At 37.8% G+C, this 21,083-nt stretch overlaps 1 protein-coding gene across 9 annotated transcripts in view; it reads right to left on the reverse strand.

Annotated features, from left to right (window-relative positions):
* Positions 1–284: 284 nt before the first annotated feature.
* Positions 285–21,083, reverse strand: part of LOC127631570 (phosphatidylinositol-binding clathrin assembly protein-like) — a 35,209-nt gene continuing 14,410 nt past the window's right edge. The window contains exons 2-23 of one of the 9 annotated variants that reach the window (XM_052109743.1): positions 19,360–19,502; positions 19,169–19,244; positions 18,940–19,042; positions 18,489–18,582; positions 18,274–18,385; positions 17,977–18,083; positions 17,844–17,885; positions 14,164–14,249; positions 13,909–14,032; positions 13,444–13,577; positions 11,902–11,993; positions 11,605–11,754; positions 9,373–9,456; positions 9,016–9,105; positions 7,384–7,494; positions 6,938–7,066; positions 6,785–6,815; positions 6,583–6,682; positions 6,437–6,496; positions 6,246–6,350; positions 5,899–6,010; positions 285–1,641 (exon numbers count right to left, since the gene is read on the reverse strand). In XM_052109743.1, the coding sequence (XP_051965703.1) occupies positions 5,918–6,010; positions 6,246–6,350; positions 6,437–6,496; positions 6,583–6,682; positions 6,785–6,815; positions 6,938–7,066; positions 7,384–7,494; positions 9,016–9,105; positions 9,373–9,456; positions 11,605–11,754; positions 11,902–11,993; positions 13,444–13,577; positions 13,909–14,032; positions 14,164–14,249; positions 17,844–17,885; positions 17,977–18,083; positions 18,274–18,385; positions 18,489–18,582; positions 18,940–19,042; positions 19,169–19,244; positions 19,360–19,502 (2,066 nt within the window). In that variant the 3' untranslated portion in view covers positions 285–1,641; positions 5,899–5,917. The remainder of the gene's footprint in view (positions 1,642–5,898; positions 6,011–6,245; positions 6,351–6,436; positions 6,497–6,582; positions 6,683–6,784; positions 6,816–6,937; positions 7,067–7,383; positions 7,495–9,015; positions 9,106–9,372; positions 9,457–11,604; positions 11,755–11,901; positions 11,994–13,443; positions 13,578–13,908; positions 14,033–14,163; positions 14,250–17,843; positions 17,886–17,976; positions 18,084–18,273; positions 18,386–18,488; positions 18,583–18,939; positions 19,043–19,168; positions 19,245–19,359; positions 19,503–21,083) is intronic. The other 8 variants (XM_052109744.1, XM_052109745.1, XM_052109746.1 and 5 more) reach the window with 8 other exon arrangements.

Raw genomic sequence — 21,083 nt, forward strand, 5'->3', positions numbered from 1 at the left:
ACTTTTATGCCTCCATTTAAAGAATATGAAAATTTCTGTGACTTCTTCATGCAATGTACTATTCTTGGATTAATAACAAACAATTACAAACACTATATTTTACCATTTTCTTTAGTTAAATATGGTATATTTAGGTGTACCTGTAAATAATGAATACTAATACATGGTTAATCACTAGGCTTCAGAAAAACCAATTCAGGTTGACCTGAAAGACCTAATGCATGACAGACTCTTTCAATTACAATTTAAGTAGGACTAGAAATTCAAGTAGACAAAATTTGTGGAAGCTGCACTTTATTTGAAAAAGAAAGTTCACTAACTTCTTCGTACATCTTTTAAATACATAAAATGATCCGTGAGGACAACACAGAACTTATTCAGCAAAACTTTGAGTAAATTCAAATGTGATTGAATTGCTTTCATATTTCAAACCCTTCTTAGCCAACCCTAGGACAAACTGCCAACATGATATATGTGTATATATATACATAAAAGCACCGATCAACAGTGCTCAAACTTTCTCCCAGTCAACGCGTCTTATATTTTACACTACAAATTTACAGTGATATCAATAACCCTGTCCACGACCAATATCTAGAGGAGCAGCCAGTTCCCAGCCAGAATCCCTGGGCTTTAGAGAGCAGGGCGTTTATTTGACAAGAAGTCTGAAATGAGGGAAACTCTTAATGTTCAAATCAGTGGCAGCCATATCCAACCGTCCGTGTGAAATGTATGGCATGACATGCACAATGCAGAGCACATCCCTTCCCAAGTGTAACGCTTCACAGTCACAGAAGAAGTGCTTTTCTACTCCATTGCAAAACCCTTAAGCACAGTATGGACTAGATAGAATAACCAACCATTCACTATTTATCATCCTCCCAATAGCCTTGAGCTGCAAACATTTAATCTACGGGAAGTTGTTCTAGACTTAGAGAATAGTTAGTGCTCTATCATTTACCTTAAAGGACCCCCCCCACGCCCCCCCCCCTTTTTTATGTTTTATTTTTACATAAAATCTACTTTAAAAATCTAACCTTCATTAAATAATCCAACACCCATGAATAATGTTGAATTGTTTATAGTTTCCCCTTCCCAATGTACTTCATACACTCCTGTTTTATTGTTTAGGCATTAATCATAAATAAATACAAACAACACGCAAGAAGTGTCTACCGCTGAATACAATTACATAACTAAAAGGTCAAATGTAAAATAAAGTTACTGATACTGTTTTATAACACATACTATATCAGATGCTGAGTTACAGTCTGATTTAGGTAAACTTTTACCACATTACCTCTCATTAAATGCTCCCCGTTGAAGAAAAAACATTCCAGTAGGAAAATCAAACTAGAGCTTCTTAAAAACACAAAATATCCAAGTCTCTCGATGCCCTTACCTATCTTAACATATTATAAATGTATGAGGAATCCCTTTGTGGGTTGAACAGCAGCATCACTTGACATCTTAAACAAATTACGAAATGATTGCAGTAGGCTCCCAGTCTTTCAACACACTGGTTTACATCTTTGACGCCAAGTATGTTGTGGGATTGGTCCTCTGGATCGCATCCCAGCATAGAGGACAGAGCTTAATGGTTTGACATCAGGGAGCAACTTCATGTTACATAAACTGCATCTGGGAGGTGGAGGGGAAAAATCTATTAAAAGTACAGTAGAAAAAGGAATCTTCCCCTAGTGCTTTAATCAATAAAGTCAACCAGAAACGATGTTTATAACCCATTTTACTTAAATAATGTGACATATTTCTAAACGAAACAGAATACTGAACAAGAAAAAAAATGAGAGGGCTTGGTGATGTCAGCTGAAAATAAAGTTGTGTCATTGGCAGAAGTTATCGCATTTTGATTGAAGATACTATTCAAGAACATTTTTTCTTTGAAATGACATCTACTGGTGAATAATTCACAATAGGACCAAACAAAAAGAAAAAGAAAAGTGTTACAAGAATGTAAAAAGGGTCAGATTTTGATTTCATGTTGACTTCATTGGTATATTTTGCAACCAAAAAAATATGATTTTACATAAATAACAGGGAGGGTTCCACAGCTTTTGGTCAAGGAAAATTTTCCACTAATTTGTGGTCGCTGGATAATATTTATTTATTTTTATTTTTTTAATGATTTTATAGAGATTGCACTTACCAGCCCAAATCTTAGTTCTTTAGACATTTACAGCTGTGCCACCTGATCTGTACTATTTCTGGGAATAGCATACACCCCCCTAAAGTGGCAGATACTCTGGGAGTGGTGATTACTGCTTTTGGAAAAGGTCATGAGGCATCAGTGTATTACTCCCTGCTAATTGAGTGTCTGGGGGACGAAGCTTAAACTTCTCTCAATAGATTATGGGAGAAAGATTTAAATTTGGTATTAGAGGAGGGAGTGAGGACTAGGATTCTAAAAACATCAAGTCTGCATCTAGAGATGCAAGGGTGCACCTTATGCAATTCAAGATTTTACTTGGACCCCCCTAGATTGTATAGGCTTGGTCTTAAAGACACCCACATGCTGGCAATCCCAATCAGAGGATGGAGACATAACCCATGTCTTTTGGGGGTGTGTTAAGATCCAGGAGTTTTGGTTGATGGTTCAGAGTATTGTGTGTGATGTATTGTGCACTCTGGTTTCATTTTGACCCAGACTCTGTATTCTAGGTGATGGGGCGGTCATTGATGTTGAGAATAGACACATAAAGAGTTGGGTCCTAACCAGCATCATGATCGCCAGACAGATTCTTTTAAGGGGTTGGAGGTCGGCTGGAGCGCCCTCATTTCAGGAGTGGTGCTCAGAGATGGGGAGGGTGGCGGCCTTTGAAGAATGGTAATTTAGAAGACTGGGAAATGGAATTTGTTTATGGAGAAATGGGGCGGATATCTAAAATTATTTGTGTGTGTGTGTGTGTGTGTGTGTGTCTATAATCATGTACGACCACTGGGATGTTGTTGGGGATTGGGAAGGGTGATAGTGGAGGTTAATTGTTGATTCTGTATATATATATATATATATATATATATATATATATATATATATATATATGTTTTGTTTTTCTGTGTTCAATATGTAAATCAATACAAATTGTTAATCAGACTTGTCCATATGGTGTTTTGTATATGCTAGAAGGCACACCATGAGCTAAATCAGCAGTCAACGCCATGGCTGAGCATTTTTGTCTTAGATAGGCAGTGCACCAAAGACAGTCTGAAAAAGATTCAGACAGCCAGAGTTTCATACGTCACAAACCTACGGAACCAATCCTGTCAACACTCGGGGTGGGGCTTTCCATATCAATAGCATATGCTACGGCGAAGCAAGGGGTCTCAGGAGAAGCCAGGTGTAGCTACGTATCATTGTTTTGCAAGACATGTTCTGTTTTCGGATGCAAAGTTGCAAAAGGACAAATAGTGAGCCTTCATGTATTACCAAAGAATCTGAAAATAGGATCTGATAAATGGGTGCAGTTTATTTGGAAAAATCGTAATGTCCCAGCAAAACTTTCAGAGAAAACTCGGGTTTGCAGTAGTCATTTTCCAGAGAACTGTTTTGAAGATTTAACCCAAAAACAGATGGGTTTTGCCATAAAACTTATTATGAAGCCCAACGCGGTTTTATCAATATATCCTAGGGACACCGCAAGTACCAGCCAACACGTTGACCAACTGGTAAGTTCCTTTTTCTTGTATTTTATCCATTGACCAATAAATCTGCAGTATATTAGATAAAGTTAGCGAACATTAACACGCCAAGTTACATGATGATACATGTTAAATGCTGACAGGCAATTTTACATATCTTGGGTATTTTGATGAAGAAAGTTACGGCAAACGTTACTGAAAACATATACATATTATCTATTACAATGTTAGTTATGATGAACTATATGCCTTTCTCCAGAGACTTGCTATGGTGTTCAAAGCATTTCTTCCAAACGGCACATTTGAATGTTTATCTTTACAAGGTAGTCAAGTTGTCAGAGGTGGCAAACGGGAACAAGGTTTGTCTCACATTAGCAACACCTTATTAGCTGTTTGATAACGTAGTCAAGAATGTAACCATTACATAACTTACGTTTCTAACGTTGTAGAAAGCAATACATAAAATACATTACCGTTGGGATACATCGACTTGTAGGCGACCCTGTACAATTTGCTCATCTTCCTCAGAATCAGTTTCTGGTTCGAACATATATTGCTGAATTACTCCAATATTACCACTTGCCATTGTGTAGCGTTTAGTACTTTTACAGTGAACAGAGTTGAAGTTGAGCAGGTAGCCCCAGCTACAGAAGAGTGGTGCAGGGGTGAGTGGAGTTGGAGGTGGGACTAATTTGCATATTCATAGATCCACGCATACTAAATGAGGCAAAGGTGTAGAGTTATATCTAAGCCACTGATGCCATCTAAGGCATGAAGGAATTATTTTAATTGAAAAACAAACTTTTAAATATGTAATTTTGATTAACAAAGATGAGGGACTTCAATAATCTCATAATTTACTAACCTTTATGCCTTCCCAGATGTGTTTGACTTTCTTACTTCTGCAGAACTCAAAAAAAGATTTTTAGAAGAATTTCTTAGCTTTGTAGGTCCATTCAATGCAAGTGAATGGTGACCAAAACTTTGAAGTTCAAAAAAGGCTGCATAAAATTAATCCATAAGGATCTGGTGGTTTAATCCATGTTCAACATTTTGCGATCCCGCTGGTTTTGGGTGAGAACAGACCAAAATGTAACTACTTTTTCACAATAAATCTTGACATCCGCAGTCTCATTGGCAATCAATATTTCAAGCTTTATTACACTTCCTAGTGCCATCTAGCGCTCTGCGCATGCGTCAAGCACTAGGAAGTGTAATTGAGCTTGAAATTATTATCGCATAGAGACAATTCGATGGCAAGATTTGCGGTGAAAAGGAGATATATTTTGGTCTGTTCTCACCCAAAACCAATTGGATCACTTCAGTACACATGGATTAAACCACCAGAGCCTATTTTATGCATATTTTAATGAGCTTCAAAGATTTGGTCACCTTACACTTGCATTGTATGGACCTACAGAGCTGAGATATTCTTCTAAAAATCTTTGTTTGTGTTCTGCAGAAGAAAAAACATACACATCTGGGAAGGCGTGTGTGTGTGTGTGTGTGTGTGTGTGTGTGTGTGTGTGTGTGTGTGTGAGTGTGTATTTATCACTTTGTGGGTACCAAATGTCCCCATAAGGATAGTAAAACCCGAAATTTTGGACCTTGTGGGGACATTTTGTCGGTCCCCATGAGGAAAACAGCTTATAAATCATACTAAATTATGTTTTTTGAAAATGTAAAAATGCAGAAAGTTTTCTGTGAGGGTTAGGTTTAGGGGTAGGGTTAGGTTTAGGGGATAGAATATAAAGTTTGTACAGTATAAAAAACATTATGTCTATGGAAAGTCCCCATAAAACATGGAAACACAACTGTGTGTGTGTGTGTGTGTGTGTGTGTGTGTGTGTGTGTGTGTGTGTGTGTGTGTGTGTGTGTGTGTGTGTGTGTGTGTGTGTAAATTATGAGAGAATTTTCATTTTTGGCCAAAGTATCCCTTTAATGGTTTTACCAGGCTTGAAAAAAATAAAAATGATTTTCCTTTTAATTGTTTTTGGTTTCCCTATTCTTTCCCATTTTTGGCATGTAAATCATTTTCATGTGAAGTCTGAAACACCAACCCATCAATAAGGACAACTTATTAACTATTACTTATTTTACTAATTATTCACTGACTGCACTAATTATTACATACAAACTACATTTATGGTCTACATCTTGCAAGAGCTACGGAGTGAAACAGATTTCATGAATTATGCAAATGCATGCAAGACCATCCACGAGCACAAGGGCATGCTGTACCTAGACAAAAGACGAAGCTCTACAAGAAATCCTTGAGAGAGAGCTGTGCAAAGGGGTCTTGTCCTGGGGCTCTTAGAGGACTCTGACTGGAGGGGCTAGAGGCAGCGGAGGGCTAATGCAGAGAGAACGAGACAGAGAGAGAAAGGAAAGAGCTTGGAGTGACAGGGGAAAGCACACATGGTGGAGGAGAGGAATGATCTGCAGTATGGGAGGGAGGCCTCTGTCACATGACCCATTAGAACACAATGGACCATGATTATAGAAGCGTGTTAATAGAAAGCTAAATTCATCACAAGAACATTAACGGTTGGTGAGACCGTAAGGATTACACACTCAATGGATTATACCTGTGCACTGGACACTGATCCGAAAGGGTTGGATGGCCTCATAACTGGCTGTGTGTACATCATTGTGGGCTGGGTCGTCATGGTCATGGAAGGCAACTGTGGAGGCTACACAAATCAGAATTTGGTGTCATTAGGAGTCAGACGACATCATATAATTCGTTCTGATTGCTTGTTGCACTGCAAGTACTTACCATGCCATAGCCCATCATTCCTGTAGGTGTTGTAGCAGGGAAAGCCATGATAGATGGTTGCTATAAAATGGAAGATGATTAATGAAGTTGACTAATATATTTGGATGTTGAATGTATTGTCTTTGTATATAAAAGTACATTTTTACCATGGAGACAGGGTTCCATGTAGTAGATGGAGCAGTCTTGGGTTGCCAGTTCATTCCACCAGTCATTTTTTTCTCTCCTGGTTGGTTCCAATGGATATCACTGTAAACCAGATGACAAAACACCAAAGCAGACTGTGAAAAGTTTGTTCAGTTTAAAAAGATATATTGAGTATACACAACAGAGAAAGGGCAACTTTCTTACTTTTTAGTGGTACCATTTCTAATACCCAGATCTGTAAGCAAGATGATATGTATTTCACAATGAAATATGTTAATAATATAAACAGACACAACAGAATAACATTGTATCACACATAAATTTAAGTAGTGTGCTCTGAAAACAACAGATATAAACCTCTGAATAATTGACATTTACTTCCTACAAGGTTGGCCAATGAAGAATCCAGGTCGTCTGATACCAGCTTCTCTGGGTTTTGATTGGAGGACTGATTTGCTCCAGCCACAGTGGGTTTCAAAATCCCTGCTGTGATGTTCACAAGTGAGACAAAACATGGCGAGTTTAATTATAAAGCACATTTCATGCACAATTGTGATTCAACATGCTTTGCAAAATTATATATATATATATAAAAAGTCCAGTTTAAAATAATTTTCACAAAAATGTGTCGACTACATGACTCAAATACTTTGTTTTCCTGTCTTAGGAACAACTAATAACATGTAAATATACATCATTTAAATATGTTTAAAAAAATTTATAATAACATTTAAAGATAATTAGTACTTCAATATTTCAGTAAAGTTGATGTTTTGTTTGATAATGACTGAAATGATCCATACCATCTGTATCCAGGCTATTAGAGGAGGCAGCTTTAGTACCAAATACAGACTCAAAGTCAACGTGCAGCTCCCCTGAGCTCTGAGGAGGAGGCATCTGTGAAGCTCCATACCCTTCAAAGGGTGCAAACAAAAAAGCTATTTACACCTTCTAATAGCGTCCAACATTTGATCTAGGATCTAAGTCTAAGAATACATGAGTCAGAGTAAAGGGCCATTTCAACACTTACTAAGAAACAGACCAGCCTATAAATGGACCAGTGTGCATGGTCACATGTCAAAATTAGTGGTCGGCTAAACTGAAGACATGCACAAGGCATCTTGTACTACCTCAAGCTTTTTGCTTGAGCAAATGAGTACACAAAATACACACTCAAAAGAACCATTTTAAAGGTAAAGTGTGTAATTTTGTCAATGGTAAAAAAAACTTTTCTACTATCCTAGTTTACTGCAATGATAAAATCAAGTAGGTTGACTTCCTGAAGTTTGTAAACTTTGCTCTATTTGTTTAAGCGGTCTACTGGCTCAACCAGTGGTGTGAGTTTGGGATGGAACTATCTGTTTGGATGGGGGCAGTGTGGGTCAGAAGTGCTTGGGAAACCCGTTTGGAGACAATCCCTTTTTGAAATTGTGTATGGTGGAGCCGAAATTAAACACTTCACCTTTAAACGGTTTAAATGAAAATTCTGTCATCATTTACTCACCCTCATGTTGTTTCAAACATGTACAACTTCTGTGGAACACATGAGAACAAATTTTGAGGAATGTTGACTCTCTCTCCTGTTGATGCTCATTGTTTTTCTCCATACAATAAAAGTGAATGGGGACTGAGGTTGTCAAAAGGCTAATTCATACTTGCTGGGCTAACAGTCGTCTTTTAATTTGCCTAAAAAGTATAATAAAATGCACTGACGTTTTTGTTCTGCTAAGGTGTTCATCTGGTGATATTCATGAAATTCGTAACCAAAGAGATCTCGTCTAGTCGAAGAGTGTTAATGATTGGTAAAAACGAATTGTTAGTGTGGTTTGGACATGATGTTCTTTATATATTTATTTTGTTCAACGTAATTTTAAAGCGTTGCTGCGTGTAGTGTAAATACAGGTTAAGTTCGCCTTGGGTGATGTTATGTAGTTTGTTCATGCAAAAAAATAAATATATTCAAATAAATTGGAATTAACATTTTGTCTGACATTTCCTTTTTTGTTCCACAGAATAAAGATAGCCATATGGGTTTGGAACAAAATGAGGGGGGACAGAGGGGAGAATTCACTAAGAAAGAATTGCACTCGGTATAAGCGTTGGTTAATTGTATGCTCAATCTGAGCTGGTTTAGCGCCCTATTCATTAAAGAAATAATGCAGATAAAGCAATGGTGCAAATGTGCCATTTCAGAGATGATTACGCCTTCTTAGACTAGATTGCAGGTGGTTAGTGTATAAGATGTGGGTTTTTGAATTACCAGCCGCAAAAGTGGTGCAACTGTTTAGTGAATTCACGGATCTGGCCTGAATTGGAACAATAACACATGTTGGATCAGACAGCATTAAAGAGGGGATTCAAAGTCACAACCGAGGGTAACACATCACAAATGGGGAAAAAGCCACCAAGGCAACCTCCATCCACAGGCTCCCTACCTCTGAATAGGCCTACAACAGTGGAGGGATCAGACTGGAAGGGAGAGGGGTTTGGGAGATGCTGGACCATAGACGCTTGACCAAACGATTCTGACAAGCAGGCAGTGAGAAGGTGAAACAACACGGCAAGCATCACAATGTTAAACAGACATGAAAAGGCACAAAAAAGACATTTCAGATTGCACAGATTAGTAGAGCGAAATTAGACAGCAAAATTAAGGCTAAACAAAAGCCAAGTGAACAAGGCAAACACAGCATCCACAGGTTAGTTATAAGCTTTCCCTGTGCACTGCTTCAGTGCTCCTATGTTTCCTGTGAGAGGGGAAACATAGGTGGGATGGATTGCCATCATGGTACCTGAGATTAAGTGTTCTATCCGCACAGTGCGTTTGTAATCGGTTGATACAGCTGAACTTGAATCAATAAAGGGATTGTACTGATCTATGGTGAAAAGGAAAAACAATCATTCACATATATCTTTATAGTTTAACTACTAAATCATATCAATGCTATTACAACTACACTGAGGAGAAAACGGCAATTAAATATTGTCAAAATTATTTTCTAACATTAACTTGCCATAAAGATGACTAATTCCGAACATTTAAATAGGGTTCCCACAATTTTTGACCAATGAATTTCCACTTTTCCATGACATATCTAGTTAAAATATGTCTCTCTTTTTGGTCAATTTTAGTTTTGGTCAATTTTACATTTACACTTTGAACTAATATTTGCATATGATACATTTGTAAAAAGAAAATCAAATATAACTTTTATTTATATTTATATATTTTATTATAATCTGAAATAGTTATATTTTTCTGTCCTAATTCCTTCACTTTCACACATTATTATTATATTAATGCTCTGATTAAAACCACGGGCCCTTATTTGTCATGAAGCAAAATCTCTGGTGTCAAAACTGGTGTCATTAACACTGCATGTATGAACCAGAAACATTTGCCATTACACGATTGCTTAAAGTGAAGCCGAAATGCTTTGTGTTCACTATCACTGTTTATACTTGTTCATTTATATTTTAGCGGGAGTTTGGAGTCTCTGCTGCCAGTGCGCCCATCAGAGTGCTTCACGCTCTTCCGGACAGGAGCTGGTTGACGTCTGCAGTGCTGCTCAGTGATATACGGACTTCAACTGAATGACACACAAAATGTGCCATTCGTGGCATTTATATAGTATATTTGCTTAAAATTACCCTTTTTGGCATTAAAATGTGATTAGAATTAGAATGCCCAAATAAATAAATAAATAAAATAAAATGTTGTACAGGTTGCGATAAGATAGGGGGCCCAGAGTGCTAAATTGTCAGGGGGCCCAAAAATCCTAACAGCGCCCCTTCTCTTTTCTGCAAAAGAGTCTGTTAGTCTGTTTGTCATTTAATAAAAAAATCACTTACAGCACCTTTAAATATGTGAACCCTGCTTAAAGCATCTCATATGAAAGCAATGACAGTTGGATTTAGATGGGACACTATAAGGTTATGAACAATATTATTACCGGTACATTAATTATTCTTCATTCCATAAAGGGATAATTCCCACTAAAATGAAAATTCTCTCATCATTCACTCAACCTCACGCCATCCCATATGTGAATGACTTTCTTTCTTCTGCAGAACACAAATGAAGGTTTTTAGAAGAATATTTCAGCTCTGGTCCATACAAACAAGTAAATAGGTGCCAAAATTTTGACACTCCAAAAATCACTTAATGGCAGCATAAAAGTAATCCATATGACTCTAGTGGTTAAATCCAAATCTTCTAAAGTGATATTATAGGTGTGGGTCAGAAAGAGATCAATATTTAAGTCCTTTTTTGCTTGTAATTCTTCTCCATGCCCAGTAGGGGGCATATGAATGAAGCATGTGAATCACCAAAAACACAAGAAGAAGAATGTTAAAGTGCAGCCTGACTAAGCAGGGCAAATCTATTTTAAAAATTGTCTTAAATATCGATTTGTTTCTCACCAACACATAACAAATTGCTTCTGGAAACATTGATTCAATCAATGGAGTCATGTGGATTTCTGGGATGGCAGAAGGGTGAGTAAATGATGAGAGAATTTTCCTGTTTTTTCCTTTAACAATTACTGTAGTTGGATTTTATGATATATTAAATAATTTTCCATGTTGGAAATTGGGCAAAGTGATCCACATAGTATATAGTCTAATGCACCATCTTTACTTTTGCATTCAACATAAACTTGATTTTTTTTTTTCAGTTTTCCTGGTTTCACACTAACTACGACTGCTTAATTTTAGGCTTGATTAAATATCTATACAGTCTGCTAAAACAGAGCTTTGTGTTAACCAACATTCAGAGACTTGATTTCAGCACTGCCACTAATTTAGTCTCCAATTACAGACTGCATTTTTACTCAAAGGTCGAATTAAACTCTTGCCAGGGATGAACAGACTTATTGAAAAACAGTGTGACCAAACTTAAATCAGGACTCCTGATTTGACACAACAGGATACTGAGTACGTGAAACAACAGGGGACTTTCAGCAACCAAAAACTCTAATAAAACACTTTGGATGGGTGGGGAGAAGAAACTAAAGCATGTTTACCACCAAAAATCTCATGACCTGACGTCCTAGAGGAGAAACTAACACCATCGGACGACATAACGGGTAGATGTGCACCATCAACAACAAGTTTGGTTAGGAAAGGGTTTAGGTTTGGAATGGAGTCATCGACAGCTTCAGAAGAGAAAGGATCTGAGCAGGCAAAAGAAGAAAGGGACAGAAAGAGTCGAACAGGAGGACATTAGAACGAGACTCAAGTTAACACAGAGAAAGCTACAACATGCTGAATCTATGAGACGTCACATGCAAAGGACGTATTTTATATGAGCAAGATCTTACCTCGCCATGCCGTGGCCACCGAGGGTCCCGGCTGCATGCTTGGCTGAAAGTTAGTCTGCAGGTCAAAGAGGTCACTCTCCATCTTCAGGGCACTGAGGGTCAAATAAGAGGTTTACAAAAATATCACATGATCACAAAGAAATGTAAAAGAATTTTGAGTCTCAGTATATCAGTGCTGCATACGATAAAACATGTTTGGTATATATCCAGACTGATCGCACTGTGAATTCACCGACAGTAGGTCGAATATTCTCCAGCTGTAATCGGTCTGTGCTTATTGAAAATCAAGTCACAAGTTGTCGAAGCTGGAATTGTTGTTGAATGTATGGACATGTGTGAGTGAAATGTCCACATTCATCTTTTGTTGTAAATGATGTAATACAGCCAACAGGATTACTCCCTTACCCAAATCTAAATCTAACTGTCAGTGGAGTAAAACATTTATTTCAGATTTAAAACAATTTCAGAATTTGAGCTGAAATAGCAAACAGAATTATTTTCAGAATTTGAATTAAAGGAAGTAGACTTAAAATGCTTAAAAACGGCAGTAAATGCAGCTTTTAACAAAGTTTTCATTTATCATTTTGAATTACCCATAAACATGCTTTTCCTACACTCAACATATGAGGTATCCTCCCCCCATTATACATTTTGATTTATTACATGTAATTTCATCTTCCTGTCACACCAAATAATCATTCAACATTCAGTGGGGTGTGGCCAATTCAATTTAAATTCCAACTCATGATCTGAAAGGGAGACAATTCTTAAATTCATTTTAAAGGAATAGTTCACTCATTTACTCACCCTCATGCCATCCCAGATGTGTATGGCTTACTTTCTTCTGCAAAACCAAAACTAAGAATTTTGAAAAATATTCTCAGCTCTGTAGGTCCATACAATGTAAGTCTGGACCTACAATGACCAAAACCTTTAAGCTCCAAAAAGCACATAAATGCAGCATAAATAAATCCATACATCTCCAGTAATTAAATTAATGTCTTCAGAAGCGGTGGGTCAGAACAAACCATAATGTAAATTCTTTTCATTATAAATCTTGACATCAGCAGTATCCTTTCTAGTTTCAAGCTGATTACACTTCCTAGCACCATCTAGTGCTCTGTGCATTCAGCACTAGGAAGTGTAATTGAGCATTAAATCATTATTGTGCCTAGAGACTGCAATGGCAAGATGAACAGTGCAAAAGGAGTTTGATTTTGGTCTGATATCGCTCAAAAATGACTGGATTGCTTGAAGACATTTATTAATGTAAAGAGTCTTGTGGACTACTTTTATGCTACCTTTTTGTGCTTTGTGGAGCTTCAAACATTTGGTCACCATTCACTTGCATTGTATGGATCTACAAAGCTGAGAATGTCTTCTAAAAATCTTCATTTGCATTCTGCAGTCATACACATCTGAGATAGTATAGAGTAAATTATGAAAGAACATACATTTTTGGGTGAACTATTCAATTAAATTCAACTGAATTTTGCCCAACACTGGCTACAGCACGTTCTGTGAATTAATATCTAGACAAACCCATTGGAGCAGCTGGGAGTGCAGAACAGGTCCATGGCAGGAGCTGTGCTGATGCATGCTGCTGTGGTGGAGACTGGAGAGGTGTCAGTCGTAGCAAATGAAGGCCTCTTGGAGAGCTCTTTCAGCCTTAGTTCCTGTTTATATAAAGCACACAAAGTCCTGTTGAAATTGCATGTAATGCATGTTAACAAGGCAGAGCTGTATGCGTCCTTGTTTAGGTGTTAGCACTTGTGCAAGTGGGCTAAAAATTCAATAGTAGAACAGAAGATTAGAGATAGATTTTGTTATAATTCAAAAACACTGGTAGATAACAAGGAATGAAATGTACATGAACTGACATATAAAAAACAACTATAGTTTTAAATTTTATGAATGTGATGCTTAAACAAACACAAACAGATCACAACAAAAGTTGCCAACAGAAACAGTGGGAAATCATTCAATACATGTGCTGCTGTAATGTACCTTTAGAGCTTTCAATCGTGCCTGCTCCTCTTCCAGAGCTGCCTGCTTTTCTCTTTCATCCACTTTGGTGAAAGACATGCCAGTGTTGGCCAGAGATGACACCGCATTGGAGAGTGTGCTTGCCCTACAAAAGTTGAAGAGAAATAAATTGGGCTTCTGCAGTATATACGGTTTATCAAGTCCTTTCAACATAATGCCTCTTTTAAAACGTGTTAATTTGTATTCAGCACTGAGCGTTACATTTGAAAAACCCACCTGCTGGCGGCAGTGGAGTCTTTAACCTTCTTTCCTTCTAATGAAGCCAAGTGTTGCTCCAGAGCATCCAAAAGACTGCTGGGGGCCTGAGGGAATGCAAAACATTTACTCAGGAATATTGCACTGTTTGAATCAACACATCATTGAAAGTATAGTAAAGAGCTTGTCATACAGTATATTGATAATAAGAAATAAACAGTGCAAAGGAGTGCAGAAAAGAGTAAAGAAATAAGTACTTACACATACTGTAAACTGAAGGAGGACAGAAGGTGGAAAGATAAAGTGAAAATACAGAACATAAAGGTGGTCTTGGTCAGACATACAGTGCATGTATTTAAAAGCAGCAATCTGCTCTTAATTATGGCTATGATGGTATTTATTCTGATTATGTACTCTATCATTTCCATGTGTCCATGTTTAACCCTTGTGCACTGTTTGTTTAAGACTCACACTTGTATTGTTCGTGGTCAAATTTGACAGAAAACTGTAAACTTGTAATTCTTTTATTTTTTATAAAATAAATGTAATAATACTAACTTTAGTTACGTAAAAACACTAACGTTGTGCATTTGCATATTCAAATTAATTCCACTATACTAAAAACTATACATTGAAACATGAAGAAAATACAAGAATGTGTCATGTATTGAGGGCAGACTGCTGTCAAAAATGACATGAAATGACAAGTATAACTAGTAGATGGCAGAGATCCACTAATTCATCCCTCGTAATGATGAATTTTTGTGTGTGTGTTCTGCATTGTGGATGTGTTATACTCTCACCCCATCATTTCTGTCAGTGTGTGTTTGCATTGTGGCTGAATAAAATAATTTCCAAAAACAAATTGCTCTGTATTATAGTCTCGCCCATTCATTTCCTATAATCTGTCAAATTTGACCATGTAAAACAAGTGTTGTCATGTGGCCTAAACTAATCAAATCCAGTCCACATTGTGTTCAGATGGCAAGAGAATGAAAAGTAACCAACCAACAACATTTATTTTGGTAAAAAATTACATTTTAAGGGATATTTCACTCAAAAATAAAATTCCATTATCATTTACTCACCCTCATGTTGTTCCAAACACATATGAGGCAGAATGGCTAACAGCATTTGTCACCACTCACTTTCGTTGTACTGCAAACAAGAGCACCGTCTACATTCTTTTGAAAAATAAAACTCACATGTGTTTGGAACAACATGAAGGTGATTAAATGATAACAGAATTTTTAACTAGGTGAACTATGCCTTTAACATCGGTCCTTATGACTCGGTTCTATATGTGTTATAATGCAACGGGAGCCACAATCTACTAGGGCTGCAACGGTACATGTATCTCCGCCGAACTGAACGGATACAGGGCTTTCAGTATGGTAGAGAAATGCATGTGAAGTTTATATAGCTAGCTTGCTATTTTTCACAACTGTGATGGAACTTAACAAAATATAATATTTCAGACTTGAATATGCGAGAAGATTGAAGAACCACCGCCGTCTCTAAAATCTGTTGTTTGGGAGCATTATGGTATCGCAGTAAACTACAGTAATGATTAGTGACAGGATGAAGGCTGTTTGTTGGATCTGTTTGACCAAAGTCGAGTATGTCAGGAAGCACATCTAACATGATGATTCATTTGCGCTGGGAGCAAAGCATAAACAGCCTTTGCAGTTGGTCACTCCACAGCATTCAAACAGCCTCTCGCTGCAAGCTCAGACAGAGCAAAAGCGATAACGAACGCCACAGGAGTATTTATTGCTGCAGATATGCCACCATACTCAGTCGTAGAGAACACCGTGTGACAGATCTCTTGCTACTTTGAAAGAGGATGCATGAGGCAGGTGAACAATCCAACATGAGTTGCATTTTTACACTTTTCAGCATCAACCAAAAAGTTACTTTTCAGCACAACATAAAATGAACACTCTGCTGCGTGGATCTCTCTCCTCTGGGAGTCTGAACACCCTATTTATCCCTCTCCAGCTCTCAATGTAACACATAACATCTGTTAGAGATAATTTCCCACAGGTGTCAATCCTTACTGTTCTTCCTCTCCAGGCCTCGCTTTCCACAGATGTCGCTCGGCAATGGCCACATCACCACAACCGAATTCAAGCATCCGCTTAACGTGCTTCAGCCCCATTATAAAGTTCCTACAAGAATGCATTGAATTGCATTGCATTTGAATGAATCAAATAAAGAAAAGCCTCCGTCGCCACCATTAACAGCATGGATGCTTGTAGTTTAATGGAATGAGATCTACTTTTTCATCATGTTATTGCAGCAAGATCTACCATGAAAAATAAAGGCTACAAATTATCACAATACCAACATTTCACTAGTCGTTAGTGGTTTCAAGTTCTTAAGTAATTATTCAAGACTTGTAAACAGTCAGTAATAAAATAACAATAAAAAACAGCATTGTTGAATTATTAAAAATAATAGAACAAAAAAAATATAAATTACAAACAAGCATTAATGTTGAGCCCTGATTAAATATTGTATTCAACATTCTCCACTAACAATTTTTTTAAAGTATATGTGCGTTGTTTTAAATGAGTTTTAGATATTATTTTGGAAAACAATCCAAAACTCTCTTACATTTAAAATGTTCTTCGATCCATCTTTAACTAACAAAAAACAAACATTCTCTTCTTAATAGAGCTGTGTATTACCATTTTTATTAATGACAAGTTACACACAGTGAACGTGACATATATTATGATTCACTAAATTCCGAGCCATCACATTATAATCTAGCTGCGGCAAACAAGCGCTAGTGACGAGTGTCCCTGTGCTAGAGTGTGCATCAGCCGGGAGAAGATTCAATCTCTTCTCAGCACACTTCACACAACTCATAGACTCTGTGCTGATTGCACAGAGAAATGCCAGTTTTGGAGTTTATTTTCATAACCCCCTTCCTTATTATTTCAACTTTAATAAAGGATGCTTTAAAGATATAATGCCGGGGTGTTTCATTGCAAAACAGAATGTGGCACAATAATCATTTTATCTTGATTATCTTGTTTTCATAATAGCTGGAAGCCAAAAACGTAATTGAAAATAAAATTTTATTAATCGCCCAGCACTAGTGATAAGTACAAGTGGTGAGCTAAAAGGCAAAAGACAGAAATCTGTGCTGCTAATGTCTTAATTTTGTTAAAATGAATATAGATGCACTTTTTTTCTTTTATTATTAAGTGTTTATACAATGTGCATATAAAAGGCTCTTAAGTTTTATATTGTAATTTCATTGAAGAAATATGCATAGTGCAGTCATGTTTAAATGAGCCTTCACAATAAGTACTATTGCCCATCAGCCACTGTTTTCAAAAAAAAATATTTAAAGAAAGATTCTTTGTTTTCCCTTTCTTTGTTTACCGAATCGTGAATTTTGAGTACCGTTGCAGCCATTCAATCTACTGCATTATTAAATCGCTATTCTCAAAACTCTACTGATCCCATAACACCTTTATTTGCTGTAGACAGGGAAAAGTTAAGAAAAAGTGAGAAGTTTTCAGTGGCATGCGCATCTTAAAACCTTCACGCTTCTGGCAATCAGAAATGCATTTGCGCAAGGTAAAGTAAGAGAGAAAGCAGAACTGTTTTGGAAAATACTAAGGAAAGTTAATAATACTAAAAGAGTGAAGGAATTAAAGACAGGATCAAAAGTAATGTCTTACCTGGGACAGGTCAGGTATGTCCCCACGGTCTATTCCCACTTGCTGTGAGATGAGAAGAACAAATATGTTACACAGTACTCTTTTACTGTAATGGGGTCCCTTGCTAAACCAGAGCAACACATGAGAATCTTACCTCCGCCACTTTAAGAAACTCTGAAATCCGGGTCATTCGGGTAAGAAATTTCTTGTAGATATCCAGGCTCTCTTTACACTGAACTTTTTTCATGTCAAAATACTTTTCTGTGAAAGGTAGGCATAAACTAACCCATTACTAATTAGCAATGTGGAGATTTCTGCATGTTGAGTATTTCACAGAATACTCAACTGAATTGATTTCACAGATTTATAATTCCAGAGTTTAAAATCACTTACAAAAGTTTGTTCATAAAGATAATTCAGAATTGAGAAAAAAGTACCCTGCAAAACCTACCCAGTAAATTAATTATCCCCTCATTGTAAGCTGCAAAAAGTCGGATTGAGTCTTTGAAGAGAAGCATGAAGGCTGCATTGATAACCCCATTGGTGAGCTCATTGGCATTGACCTGGACAGACACAAATCCTTATTTATTTTAACATATTTGCAAACAATGAGCATTGTGAGACATGCAAGTAAAGTATCTAGATCAGCCATCAGCTTTAACTTACATTAAAGTCAAGAAGTGCATCCATCTGGTTCTGTATAATGGGAATGGTTTTAAGAAGCTTCTCTGTGTTCATGGTTCTCATCACTCCATCCACCCTTAAGGACAAGATTTTAAAATATAGGTCAAATGACATTAGGGAGGATCAGTTCATGGAGGTTTAGTGCATGATCTAGTACAATGATTTCAAGCATAACATGGCCTGCACAAATACCGCACTAGATGATCTATGACAAAAACTACAGCTATAGCACAGACTTAAAAAAAGTCATTGTATTGAGTGAAGAATTTGACAGTCAAATGAATCACCATTTGGGTTACATAATGCACTTAATGCAATATTCAGCACACCAAAAAAAAAAACATTTTCATAAGGAAACTACCTTCACTGCACCCTATTTATAGGTTTAAAATGACATTCTATTAAATGTACAAGGTTTACGTTAATTGCTTACCCACGCTTTACTTTTGTAAAGTCAAATGCCACCTGTCGATATGAAACCGCTTTTTCATTCAGATATCGACTATACCTCCGAATGAATGTTGACATATCATAACCTAGGTAGACAATAAACACAAAAAAGACAATTAAAAAAAAAGATTCTGTGAAGGTCTGTAAACTGTAAAAATATAAAGATGTGTACCAAATCACCAAACATCAAGATGAACAGCAGAATACTCTACCTTGTAGACCACTTTTGTCCAGGAAATTACTGAGGTTGAATAATGTGTTTCTAGAGGCCAAGTACTGAATAAAGCGCTGCAACAAAAAAAAAACATATTTCAGTGCATATTCCAGATCTTTGTAATAAGTGCTTAATTTTGCATGCAAAGAATATGTTTATAAAGTGGACGGGTCTCCCATAGTTACGCACCTCATTCCCATATACCATGAGGTGGTGTGTTGTGATTAGGGACTTAAACACGACGACCCAACTGGTGTTGGTGGTCCTCTCAAACAAAGAGTCTGCCAGCTGAGGAATGTTCACATTCATCTCATTGGTACAGTGTATTAGATCTACAATAAAAACAAAAGTTTCCATTACCAACAGAATCAATGAAACAGATTTCACTAGTATAAGCTTAAAATGTTATAAATAAAAGGATTCATATTTATTTATAGCAAGACAGGGAAAAATAATCATCTATGTAGTAGATGATTGAGAGCTGCACAAATCTGTATAAATTGAGAATCACGATTTGTTTGCATATACTAAAGATCACAATTCTCTCGTGATTCTGAAGAAAAATGCTTATTTCAGTGATTTACAAAACGTCTCGGGTTACATGTGTAACCCTTGTTCCCTGAAAAAAGCAGAACGAGATGCTGCGCTTTGCTAAGCGCTTTTGGGAACAATCCTGCATTGTGACCAGCTGTGAATATGTGTGTAACACGTCAATGAACATTGACAGGAATTTATAACCTCGGCTGGTGAGACCATTAGATGCACCTGTTGCCAGGCTATAAATGGATGCGTCACCGGCATGTCGTCAGATATCTTTTTCTGAAGAGCAGTCCTGGGACGTCCCAGTGCGGCAAAGAAGCGCAGCATCTCGTTCCGCTTTTTTCAGGGAAAAAGGGTTACACATGTAACCCAAAACCTTCCCTTTACAAAAAGCTTCACTATGATGCTGCACTTTGCTAAGCACTTTTGGGAACGCAATACCCACGCCGCCGCACTGGGGCTGTCCGGACCCCTACGGTTGTGAAGTGTGCTCACAATAACGCGAGAGGTCTCAGACATGAGCTTGAGATGTCGACTCAAGGATGTAAGAGCCCGGCGTAGCATAAACATCTAAACCATAAAATTTTACGAATGTGTGCGGAAAGGACCAGCCTGCCACATCACAAACTTGTTCAGAAGTGAGCTTGAGATGTTGACTCAAGGACGTAAGAGTCCGGAGTAGCAAAAACATCTAACCCATAAAGTTCGATGAACGTGTGCGGTGAGGACCAGCCTACCGCATCACAAACCTGCTGCAGAGCGACCCCTCTAGCCAAGGTTTAGAGGAGGCGACCCCTCTGGTGGAGTGAGCCCTGACACCTACTGGCGAAGCTTATAGCATCCCTCACCCAATGTGACAGTCTGCTTGGTAGCGGCCGCCCCCCTGTTGCGGCCCCCATAGCAGACAAATAATTGCCCTGACTTACGCCACTGGCTAGTGCGGTGGACATGAGTCTGAAGGGCACGGACTGGGCAGAGTCCGTGACGTCTCTCCTGCCCCGGCATTAAAAACGGCGGGTGCAGAAGGCTTCCAGAGTGACAGGACGTAGTGTCGAAAAAGGCACCTTAGGAAGGTAGTCAGACTGAGGATGCAGAATAGCTTTGGCGATACCTGGGGCAAATTCTAAATTGGACGGCAAAACAGACATAGCCTATAGATCCCCAATCCTCTTAAGAGAGGTAATCGCCATAAGAAAGACCATCTTGAGAGTCAGAAGTCTGTCAGACGCTGACTCTAGAGATTCAAAGGGGGTCTCAACCAGACCCTCCAGAACTATTGCTAAGTCCCATGAAGGAGCTCTGGTCCTAACAGAAGGCCTCAGTCGCATGGCTCCACGAATGACGCGAGCGAGTGGAGGATGCCTCCCCAAAGG

The sequence above is a fragment of the Xyrauchen texanus genome, chromosome 38 (genome assembly GCF_025860055.1).
Source record: "Xyrauchen texanus isolate HMW12.3.18 chromosome 38, RBS_HiC_50CHRs, whole genome shotgun sequence".
Classification (NCBI taxonomy): Eukaryota; Metazoa; Chordata; class Actinopteri; order Cypriniformes; family Catostomidae; genus Xyrauchen; species Xyrauchen texanus.